Source organism: Ochotona curzoniae, unplaced genomic scaffold (genome assembly GCF_017591425.1).
Source record: "Ochotona curzoniae isolate NIBS_2020 unplaced genomic scaffold, NIBS_Ocur_1.0 contig_2321, whole genome shotgun sequence".
In the NCBI taxonomy this organism is placed as follows: Eukaryota; Metazoa; Chordata; class Mammalia; order Lagomorpha; family Ochotonidae; genus Ochotona; species Ochotona curzoniae.
Window position 1 is genome coordinate 13478448 of NW_024465421.1, and position 11995 is coordinate 13490442.

Here is an 11995-nt window from a genome sequence, read left to right on the forward strand (position 1 = left end):
AGAAATTGTGAGACAATAAATGTGTGTGTAAATTAAAGCCTTTATTTCCCCTCTGTGGCAAAATGCAGCATTCATTTTGGTCTGCACAGTCAAGTTCATTTTCATCTGACCTTGGAACTGTCTCCCATTCCTCTACATATCAGCATCCCCACCCTACGTGGAACAACAGACCTGACCCAGTTCGCCCCCTAGCTCCTGGATATAGGTCCCAGTAAGGGCTCTTTTCCTGGCAACTGTTTCAGGATTGCTCACATGACTAAAACCTGTCTAATCAGAGTCAAACCTGGACTATTTCTATGTGCTATGGGAAAATAGCAGTTTTCTTGCCCAGTACATTGTAACTAGAGCTGGGACCTCTTGTGGGTAAATCTGAGAAAGCAGCTCATGAGGGGAGAAGCAAAGATGAGAAATACCTACAGATATCACTTGAACATCTTAATCCATCAGTGCCTCGACAAGCTACCCTTGGCTTTTGGGTTGGGTGAAATAAATCCCTCCCTTCACTATTTGTATTCCACAAATACCTTTTAGAATTAACTTTGAGTTTTGTCACTACCAACTTAAAACCGATTGTCACCCAGGATCTCCCATAGAACTGACAGAGAACCAACAGGCAGGCAGGCTGTGTGTGGCTGAGGGAAGGCAGGGGAGACGGTAAACCATCCAAACAGCTGATGAAATGTCACAGTAAACAAAACCATTTGAAGTACAAATTCCATAGTATGTTTTATTTTTTTTTACTGTGTAGTCCTTTAACCATTTTTTAAAATAAACGTCTTAATAGATGTCCTTAAAAACAATGCAAAACTATCAAGGGCAAATATGTAAACGATGAACAGGATTGAGCATGTAAAAGTAACCGTGGAAACTTTAAGATTTCTAGATTCTTGGCCACAAAGCTAAGTTTGGACTCTATTTTCCAGCTATCAGAGGCTATTATTTCCAAAAGGTGCGGTGTTTTCTCAATCAAAAGTGAATGGGGCGGAAGAGCTTGCTCTGTTTTGAATTACTCTCTACCTCTTGTTTTAAACCGAGTGACAATAAATAAACAGCTTCCGCATTTCCAAACACAAAAGCAATCCTCTGTTGTCTTCTTGTGAGTCTGTGGACATAAGCCCCAAGGCTCTGACTCTTGGCCCAGATCCTTCTCAAAGTCAAGGCCACATACTTGAGTGGCAGATGGCGGACCAAACAGGCCAAACTGGGCCGCTGCAGGATCCTACAAACACCAAGTGGAAAAGCCAGAGGACACATCTGAGGCATGTCTGACCACCCTGACAGCTTCTCTGAGTCATGATCCCTTGGAGTAAGCACAATCCGACAGCTTTCCTGAGATGTTTGGAAAGAGAGCTCTGGTTCTATCCGGCCGGTCACTCCTGGTAGACTCCCTTCAAGTCTGCAGACTTCATAGCCAGCTGGCAGTCACCACTGGGGTTTTTGTGTGCCGGGGGTCTGTTTAGCAACAAGAGGAGACAGTTAGCTCTGGGGCCTCTTGAGAGCAGACAGAACTGAATGTACAACATTCTTTGAGGCTTTGTTTCCAGCTGCTTCTTGCAACCACAGTGTTTTGGGGACAATGCCAATGTTACAGATGAGGGAACTGAGGCCACAGAAGGTTACAATGACTGGGTTAGGAACAGGCTTGTGGCTCATTCCCCCTGTTCTGCTATGGATATTTTGTGTTTCCACAGTCATTGGTATCTTCACCACAACCCAATGAGAAAGCAGAGCGAGGAGTAGCTTCATTTTGCCAACAGGAAGAAGTTTAGTGGTTTGTTCCAGATCACACCACTGGAAAACAACAGAGATTGGGACTCAGGTCCCTATCTTCAGATCGGTTGTTGACAGCTCCAGTGAAAGGGAGGCGGAAGGTAAAGGAAGAAAAACACTTCTTAGTCCCTGTGACTGTAGATTCCAGAAGGCGATGACAGGGAAGGAAGGCAGTGCTATGAACAGGAACTTATCTATGGATTTTCCCTAAACTTGAGTTTTGCTACCACTGACACACCCCACTGTGACAAACAACAGCACACACTGGAGTCTGGCCAGCTGGGACACATTAGCAGGGCTTTTCTCCTTGCGAGTCTGCTAAGGAAGATGTGTAAGCCGAACACACCCAGCCTAGCGTTTCCTCTGCCAAAGTCCTAACCAATGCTGAAAGCTGTGGGAGAGTGGGGTGAGATGCCAGGGAAGACTTCACATGCCAGATGAAAAGGAGCACTTATTTCTGCCCCCCCAAGTCCCCTCTTCACCCGGCCTTGCATGTAGCTGGGGCACTGGGGCACTTGGGGTTACAGTAGCTATCTTACCACCATGAGGGGAAAAAAAAATAGGCCAAGGGTGGCAACACAGAGAGGCTCAAGGTGCAAGTATAGACATGCATCCACCTGGGCTGTCATCAGCTTTTCGTTACGTAATAATCGTAAATTCCTATTTAGGCTACTACTTATTTCTGTGCAAAAAAGATTTTTAAAATATTTACACACATTTTTTTTCATAATATGTGTTTTCTGAAACTTTCAAGACTCTTCGCTAGAATGATCCAGACATTTAAACATCAAATTACATTTCTTCCATCTAAACTAACTTTCTGCATTGACCAACTTTCTTCCACTCCATCCTAGTTTCCAGTCTCATTATTCTGTTCTCTAGTTGTGTAAGATTGTCTTTGTCAGACACCATAAATGAGTGAGATCATGCAATACTTGTCTTTATGTGCCCAGCATATTTCATGAAACATAAGGTTCTCAAGATTTATCCATGTGGTCATAAATAATAGGATCTCATCCATTTTTATGGCTGAATGTTATTTCATTGTATGTGTACACATTTTCTTTATCCATTTCTATACTGATAGACACACTGATTCCATCACTTGGCTATTATGAATAGAGCCGGAATAAATACAGGAGTGTAGATGCCTCTTTGATAATATGATTTAATTTCTTTTGGAGATATATATATATATATCCCCAGTAGTGGGATTGTGGGGTCCTACGGTAGTTCTGTTTTTAATTTCTTAAGGAACCTTCACATTTTTCTCTATAGTAACCATAGTAAAAACATGTTAAGTTGACTTTTGGAAGTTAAATGGCCATCTTTCTGAAGGAATCAATAATAACAACTTCATGGAATTGCTATGGCTATGAAATGAGTTGTGTATGTGTGATAGATGATGACAGCAATAGTTTGCTTGATAGTCCATGTAAAGTCCCATTTAATGTCTGACATTATGAAGAACTATCAGAAATATCTGCCACTTACAATTTTGCTTCAAGACATTGAAGGGAGTGGGAGGCTTAGGGGATTATTTGTGAAAACTCCCCCATGGGGTAGGCATTTGGCATAATGGCAAAGATGTTACTTAAAATGCCTGCATCTCTTTTATCAGAGTGCCTTGGTTCAAATCCTGGCTCTGCTCTGGACTCCAGCTTCTTACTTACATATGCCCAAGAAGGCAGCAAGTAACACCAAGTTCTTGGGTCCCTGCTAATCACGTAGGATACCTAGCTTGTTTCTGGCTCCCAACTTGAGCCTGGGCCAGCTCTGGTTGGACATTTAGGGAAGAAAGTGGTGGACAGGAGATCTCTTGTCTGTTCGTTTCACTATTTTACAAACAAATAAAATAAATAGTTTGAAAATTATGATAAAGTATTTCATTGACATATATTTACCTGGGAGAAAACCAGAACCCAATGAGGCTGGAAATCATCACGTAGGACATTATGGCTGCCCCTGACACAATGAACGACACGAAGCCCAAGCCACAGAGGACACAGAGCAGTGAGAGGCCACCCACGGAGATGACCAGTCCTAAGACAGAACATAACAGAAGAAACATTCATTTATAACAAGCTGAAAACTGGTAGACTCAGAGTAATGTGTCTATGACAATGATAATTATCTTATGCTCTTTAGTGAGGAGATTTCACCACCCCAACTGGACATTTGCATTGCAACAACTGCCTGGCCCTCCAGCTGCCTCCAGTCCCCACCATCCCTACATTGTATCATACTGGGTATTTTGATAATTTTTATTACCTGTCGAATTTGATAAATGACTTGTCCAAAAGACATGCCAGTGGACATAAAATTCTAACAGACTCCAGGGTCCATATTTTAACTACCCTGACAGACTGCCTTGTGTGGCTTTTGATAAGAACAGAAAGCTTTGACAAGAGTGGCAGATGGCCAATAATTACTGTCCTCCCAACTGAGTCATTTTTCAAACAGGTAAGTAACCAACAGCATACCTTCCAGTAATATGACTCCCACAAGAGCAGCTAAGAAGGTCAACACCACGAAGAAGAGGAAGAACCCAACAGGAAGGGCTGACATAACAATGAATACTAGCAAGGTGAGTGTCAGGAAAGGATGACTGTCCAAGTACTGAGCCACTGGAGACTTCATGAAGGACACCACCTGTGGGCAAAGAATAAAGAGACCAGTTTGAGTGCCAGGCCTGAATCCCAGGTTGAAAGCATCCACTCCAGCTGTGGGAAGCACAAAGAAGTCATCAAGGTGGTCTCTAGTCTCTAGCAGACGCCTCCCAAAACTTGAGTCAACTGAGGCAGCTATTTAAGCCAGTGTGGACAGGGTAGGTCTGAGAGCCAAGTTACTAACCTCAAGCCTTGTGGAAAAAAAAAAAAGAAACAGATCAGATTCCCGCTCAACACAGCCCTCTGCACAGTACACATGTGCAGTGATGGAACACAAACAATCTGCCTTCTACGACACAGCAGAGCTTTTCACAGTTGAAGTCACGGAGGCACAAAGAACTTAAGTCTTCGTGACTTTGCATCACTTGTCGGAAATGCAGCAGCTCTGGCTGTGACCTACACCTACGAACCCTGATTTAGCTTTAAAACAAGATCCCAGCTGACGTGTTACATGCACTAGCTTAAGAACGAAGAAGGGGCCAGTGTTGTGGCACAGTGGATTTAAGCTGCCACTTGTATCATGGACATCCTTCCAGGCCACATGCCTTTTCTCCCCTTCGCAGTGACATTCTGGACCATGTTCCCGTCAGTTTCTGGATTCCAGAACCTTCTTTCAAAACTGATATTTCCCACTTCCTACTCCTTAATGCCTTATAGACCAGCAGCCAAACCAAAGACATACAACAATGACAGGTGTCATTGCTGAACGCATATGCTTCCTAGAAACTGGTCTTCAGCCAAGATGATTCAAGTGACATGAATTTCAGGACAAGCTGAAAACAGGAAAATTCTGTGGTTCATGGTGATGGCAGCCAAAGCGCAAGGCTCACCCTGGGTTAACAGAAGCCACAGCCATCCGACTTGGGACTTCCTCCCTGCCTCCTAGGAGGACCTCTTGAAGCACAACAAACCTCACTTCCTGCCAGGCCACAAAATGGCATAAAGCCCACTTGCTACAATGCCACCCACATTCTACTGTGACAGAAAGTCACCTAACATTTTGCTGTTCCATTTCCACAGCCAGAGGTGAGTGTACTAGGTACGACACCGAAGCTGGGGCTACCCAGCTTGGACACTCCATTTTCAGTACCTGAGATCATACCGAGAACGGCTGGTAAGGGGCAGAGTGGATGTGGTGGTGGCCACACGGGACACAGGCTGGCTCCTCAAGCTGCTCCAGGTTGTCCTGAATACTGGTCACTTCTGTTCCATGCCTATTTCCTGTATAACAGGCAGACTGAACTGTTCTGACTTTTACAATCAAAAGAACCCCAGAGAGCACAATGGGAAGGAGTCGGTGGATATTCCAGGTAAGGGAAGGACACGGTAATGCAAACTGTAAATGTCAGGCTAACAAGGGAAGGCCTGTGTGGCAAGATGAGCCACTGAGGCTGCCACTTAAGTGTCAGACCTAAGGATTTACACGTGCACTGCGCAGCACTGTGGCTACATATGGCCATGCAGCCCTGAGACATGGCTTGTGTGAATAATGCCTGGATTTTCCATCAATTTTAAGTTTTGGAACTGATCCTTGATTCAGTCATTGGACAATTTTTAAAGCACATTTCAAAAAGGCTGAGTATACAGATCTACACTTTTCAACTGAAAATTTTATAAAATCTGAACAGAGAAGGTATTTCCAATGGAAAATGACATCCCAGTTGAAATATGTTAGGAGTGTATAAACAATATACACAGATACATAGCAGGTGAATAGATGGACAAACATAGATAGATATAGGAATGACAAATCTAGGGTGGTACAGAGATGAAGAAGATGGGGAAATGTGAAATGAAAGCATAACAACTAAAGAAAAATGCTTTTCATAAGTAAATTTCACATCAGGAATCTACTAGTAAAGGCATGATTTTTCTTCCACATACAGTCTTTTAGGAATCTACTTTTATTTTTAAGCCTCTTGTCAGCTCCACAACTCCAAAATATACAATTCTTCAGCAAGCAGGGACCATTTTAAGCTGTAGACAGGTAAACTGGACAATTGTCTTTTCCCAGGCAAGAAACATCACCGTACTCAGCTGGTCCACCAAACGTCAGGGAAAGACACATTTCAGTCATGTCCAACAAAACAGAGAGCATTCATTAAACACTCAAGTGCTCAGCCCTGATTCAAGGGCTTTCCATGTGTTTCCTCATGTATTTCTGCTCACAGTGCTGTGAGACAGGTAAGGAAGAACAACTTAACGTTAGTTAAATCCAGAACATTGTAATTAGCTTTCCATTCTCATGGCGACAGAGTTGGGACACAATGGGAGGAAGCGGGAGGGCTTATTTTTCTGGAACACTCTGTAATTTTCAGTGCCTATCTTAGAAACAGCCACAGGTTTCCCAGCCTAGGCTTTCCTGACACAGAGCTTCAATGAAGAACCCAGGAATGCACATCAGACGCCATGTGCCTGGCTCTGTGCTATAAGCCTTTCTCACACAGCAGCACACATAATCCTCACTACATGTTTATGAGCCTGGCATTGCTTATTTTGGAAAAGAGGAGGAGCAAGTTCAATGAGCCAGAGCCACACTTGATCTGTCCAAGGTCAAAGATGGTTGATTTGTAAACCACAAGTCCTCCTTGGAGAGGACCCAAAGGATGGACAATGGAGACAGTATCAGTGGATATGAAGCCTCTACCTGGGACTACAGAGAAGCTGGACACATGCTCAGGTGTCACAGTGCATGAGACAGTCAGTGATTCTATTCCCTGGATCCTGAGGGGAGAATGAGGAGTTGAGAATCATTTACAGCCACTGCTGACAGACAAGTGAAAGGTGCTGCAGGATGGCTTCTCCCAGATTACAGTCTCTGGAGCCCTCTAGCATGGGATTCAGGGGTGGCACAGAGGTTATGGGGAGATGCCCAAAACCATCCTTTCTGGCAGAAAAGGTCTGCAGGAGACAAAACTATTTTGTCAGAGATAATGCACACCAGGAGATATCGTTGGTGTTTACCTGCCCAGCCCATGCTCCGTCTCTCTTCCCTTCCCCATGGTAGGGGTAGGCCTCTGAGTCATGCTCATATCAACAGAGCCATGTAAGTAGAAAAGTCAGAGACGCCAGATTGCACAGACAGGAAAGCACAGCAGATGCACAGGCAGAAACAACAGTGTGAATGAAGCCAGACAGCCTAGAGGAGGTGTGTTAAGAATACCTCTGACTCCATTCACCTACCAGATCCTGCTTCAAATTCCTTCTCTCAAGCCATGGCCAGCTTTACTTCCTGTTGTGGGCTTTAAACTCAGCCTTGCATTTCCAAAAAGTCCTAGACGGTTCCCTTAATGTTTGTATTTCTTGATCTATTTTAAGCATGTCTCTCTCACTGATCTCTAACTCCCAAATCAATATGTATAGCATTTCTAGATCATAAGACATGTATAAGGCAGCAAGAAAAAAAAGTGAGTCATCTAACATGTACATTCCCAATTGAGATCAAACAAGGTGACAATCTGGCATTTGGCTTCAGTTCACTAAACAAATGTCCTGGCCACAGTCAATTTGGTGCTGCATTTTGCACATTTTTGTGCTTTTGCTTCATTGTTTCACTCGTCCCCAATTGAAACAATGGGGGCAATGTCCTGGTGTTACTGAGCCTCAGGCTGGGATGCGCTTCATAGAGAAGGTACACATGCCAGACAAACTGTTCCAGGCACAACTCAAAGTGCTGTCAGTCCCAAGCTCTATGGTGATGGTCACAGACACACGCCAAGGATTCCTTAAACACAAATGCACAAACAATAAGGCTATGCACTGATCGAGAAATGGCCAGGACTAAATCTGATGTTTCCCTCTAGGAAATGGGGTTGGAGGTTTGCTTCTTGCAGTGACTTTATAGAAGGTAACTACCACAAGGACTGAAAAATCAACTCTTGTGAAAAGGGCTTGGGGACCTTGCCCAACGAGCTAACTTTTGAACCTCAGCCAGCTGACTACAAAGTTACACGTACAATCTAAAAATAGGTTGGTAAATCCACAGAGAGTGCCAGATGGGTTCTGGAGTGGGCCCAGAGAAGGTCTCCGGAGAGTTGATTGCTCTGGATTGTAAAGTAGCACCTCCTGGAGTAGACTTTAGGGCTGTCCAGAACAAAACCACATCACATGAACAGTTCATTTTGTTATATATACAAATGCACTTTCATGGGTATATCACATAGCAAAAGAAAAAAAAAAGTCTAGAAAAACAGACATCAAATGTTAACAGTACTACCTCTGAAACCCATTTTTCCTGCAGATAAAATACTGAAATGCAGATAGAGGAAATTACACAGATAAATTGGCCAGAAGGCAGAAAACACTAACTCAAGTTCAGCTGTAAACTGACAAGCTACTAGGTATCTTAAAAGTGGCTAGTTTGAACTAGAATATATTGGTAATGCAAAACATACACTGGGTTTCAAAGAGTACCAAAAAAAGAATGTGAAATATCCCAAAGGGTTTTTTTCCCCCACTATATTTTTTTTTTACAATGACTACAAGTTGAAATGACATTTTGGATATGGCAGGTTGACTAAAGCATTATTAAAATTAATTCCCCCTGTTTCTTCTCACATGTTACATGTGGTATCTGCAAATTTTAAGACATATGCAGTGCACATCATGCCTGTGATTTCTAGTGGAACACTGGAGTTATGGTGTTCAATGTAACAAGTAAGCTAAAATTAGCAGCAAGACAAGGAAAGGATGCTTTCAATGGCAAAGAACGAGAATGGCCTCTAGACACACAGCTAAGGAATTTCATTTGCCTATGCCAGTGGTCATTCAGCACTTTCGGCCTCTGAGAGATGTAATCAGAATCACTGCTACTTTAGGACGTCTCCTTAAATTGGAGGTAGCTGGCAAACATTTCTTCCTCTACTGCTTCATTTTTTTTTTTTTTTACTCATTCATTCTTATTTCCTGGAATATGAATGGCTGATGTTTCAGCAATCTTCTTGGATAATGAATTTGAAAGTTAGCACTGAGAGTAGGATAGGTGAGTCAAAAAGATTACTGACATACCTTCAAATTTCTTCTACTTGGGAAAGTAGATACTTCCTATCTTGCTTATATTCATGTCAGTTGGGGGGGATTTTCCACTATATATAATGACTGGACACTGACCTTTGAGTTATTCTTGATGGACTCCGCCAGCAAAAACAGCTTCCTCTGTAACTCTTCAAAGTCCTTTGAGATACTCGGGGGCTCTTTTTTCACCATCCTGAAGCTTACTTCAAATGTCTTTCTGAGGAATAAGTTTCCTCTCAGAAAATTCTCCAGCAGAGTGAGCAGTCCAATCCTGCATGCCGCTCCGCTGCTTTCTGTCACTGAAGGAAACAACAAAGTCATTTAACCATCGAAGGTCTCCACCCAAGTGGTTCAACAAGAACTTCTCACACCCTGAGGGAGGGCATGCAGATGGAGAACAACTTGGCAATAGGTATTGAAATTACCAATTACATACACTTTGAACCCAACAATTTATTTTCTAGAAACCTGAAGGAAATAATCAAACAGATCTATAAGAATGTAGCCAAAGAAGACATAGCCCATTCCTGTTTGTAACAACCAGCAAAACTTGGCGAAGAAGCTCAGTGAACTGCAGTAAGAAACTGGCTACATCATGGTAAATTCAGTCAATAAAATGATGTTCATGATACATTTCTGAAAAATAATATAAAAATATTCCAAAGTGTTACAAAAAGAAAGCCAAGAAAGCTGAGCATACTATTTCAAGTCACACTGCTTTTGGAAAAAGAAAAGAAAAAAAAGGCCTTCCTAGGAAGACAACGATCCAATGACTCTGGTCAACTTCTCTTCATTGCTTACTACCGATACTGTACAGGTTGGCTCCCAACCACACCAGGCCCTAAACTGATCTCTATTTACCAGTAACAAGACCTTGCCACAGTTACCTTCTGTGATAGAAGAGCCTGGAATTTCTGGATTTGTCCCAATTTCCTGTAAATTTTATTGATTTTTCATAAAGGCAAATGGCAACATAGTTTTGATCATGTTTATTTTATGGTTCCCAGAACAACAAACACATTAGATACTGTTTCCATTTCTCACTTACAATTGATCTGACCTGTAACACAAATGCCTTCCAGATTCTGTCACAGTAGCCAAAATTAACTGAGATCCTCACATGTACTGACCATCCTGACTATTCTACATGCTAATGTGGTGAGTTACAAAGGGGGAGATTTCACAACTAATAACTACAGGGTCTGGCAGGCTAATAAAAGCGCATTTTAAGGGCTCCAGCTAGGTCGCTGCTGGACTAGATCTAGTATATGGGATTGTTCCCCTAGTCTCACCCCTGCCGAAACACGCCCAATTTCCTTGCCAGTCTCCTTTGCCCTGGGAAAACCCAAGTGGCCCATCCAGACCGGTTTGGGGAGTCTGAAAGAGGAGAGCGTGGGGGGAATGCTACCAGCACACATGCTGTCAGGTGCATCTACCTGGCCACCACCTCCCAGGCCCTTTGTCCGTCCAGTCATCCACCCCTGGCAGGGGCCTCCCAGGGCACCATGCAGTCTTCGGAGGAGGTCAGGAGGCCTTCTCCCCGACCAGCCCTCGCAATTTCCAAGGCTTCAAAGCACCACCCGGCTCTGGAGACCCCGAGCCTCGGGGCAAACGGCTGCCATGGAACGCTGCAGCCAGAAGAGAGGGAAGAGGGGCGGGTCGCGTCTCTGGTTGGCGGAAGGGCCCCTTGAGCCCACCCTGGCCACTCTCCTTTCCCATTTGGGCTCCTTTTTTCTTCATCTTCAAAGACCGCGAGTGGAGGGCATCCACGGGAGGAGGAAGAGGATGTGGATCTGGGCGCCCTGTCTGAGGGGTCACGGAAGCCGAGAAACAGAGCCTCTGAGAGTAATTCGAGCCTTTGCACTCGCAGCTTCCCCCTCGGCAGCGGGTTCCGCTGAGGGAAGACGGCACTCATTTTCACTACAACTCAAGAGCAGGTTCGACTTGACGCCATCCCCACCGGACTTCTCAAAGAAGGCGCAGGGTCTCGAGGGGAGGACAGCGTGGGGCTGACCACTCTTGTACCAAACTAGGAGCGGCAGTGGTGTATGGAGCGGAGGGTGGCTGGCACGCACTCCGCTTGCTCCGCCGGTAGACTGACTGGGCAAGAGATGCCCCGTGGTGCTGCCACCCCGGGGCCCCCGTCTACACGCTCGAGCCGCCGCCCCCCGCATTCCTCCACGAGTGCCCCCCGCGAGCCAGAGGGTCTCTGCAGTCGGGAGCACCCTGAAGCCCACGGCCCCCCGAGCTTCAAACGCTCACCTGGTCCCTCGGCCCGGCTGCCCCTACCACGCCTGTAGGGGGAGCGAAAGGAGGCGGGAGGCGGGAAGAGAGGGAGGAAGAACATTAGCCGCGTCCCCGCCCCTCGGCGCGCGCACCGCCCTCGGCTCCGCCCTGGCTCGCACGCCGGAAGGTGGGCGCGGGCTGCCGCGCGGCGGAGACCCCGGCCTGTGCGAGGCGCGCCGGTTCTTGTTCCGAGCTGGCGTGTGCCTCAAGGCGTCCCGGGGAAGTGTAAGGCTGAGGAAACCGAGGCTCCGAGGGCG

The 11995-nt window shown here is 45.1% G+C and overlaps 1 protein-coding gene across 3 annotated transcripts; it reads right to left on the minus strand.

The window, feature by feature from the left end:
* Positions 1-1145: 1145 nt before the first annotated feature.
* LOC121151623 (lipid droplet assembly factor 1-like) lies at positions 1146-11779 on the minus strand. Of its 3 annotated transcripts, XM_040973225.1 has the most exons (5): positions 11715-11779; positions 9549-9738; positions 4254-4422; positions 3675-3813; positions 1146-1452 (listed from the first exon to the last, which is right to left on the minus strand). In XM_040973225.1, exons 2-5 carry the CDS (start codon positions 9642-9644, stop codon positions 1371-1373), a joined length of 486 nt encoding a protein of 161 aa, XP_040829159.1. In that variant the 5' UTR covers positions 9645-9738; positions 11715-11779; the 3' UTR covers positions 1146-1370. The 3 variants fall into 3 exon arrangements, with proteins under 3 accessions (XP_040829159.1, XP_040829158.1, XP_040829160.1); XM_040973224.1 differs by lacking the exon at positions 11715-11779 and having other exon boundaries at positions 9549-9905; XM_040973226.1 differs by lacking the exons at positions 3675-3813; positions 11715-11779 and having other exon boundaries at positions 9549-9928.
* Between the last annotated feature and the right edge of the window lie 216 nt (positions 11780-11995).

What these genes read in the sequence shown, in the direction of transcription:
- LOC121151623 (XM_040973224.1), bottom strand. Translation starts at nt 9,773, where the DNA reads ATGACTTTGTTGTTTCCTTCAGTGACAGAAAGCAGCGGAGCGGCATGC. An exon ending in CCATCAAGAATAACTCAAAG is followed by an intron (nt 4,423 to 9,548) that starts GTCAGTGTCCAG and finishes CTTTGCCCACAG; the next exon opens with GTGGTGTCCTTCATGAAGTC. An exon ending in GGGTTCTGGTTTTCTCCCAG is followed by an intron (nt 1,453 to 3,674) that starts GTAAATATATGT and finishes GTTGCTAAACAG; the next exon opens with ACCCCCGGCACACAAAAACC.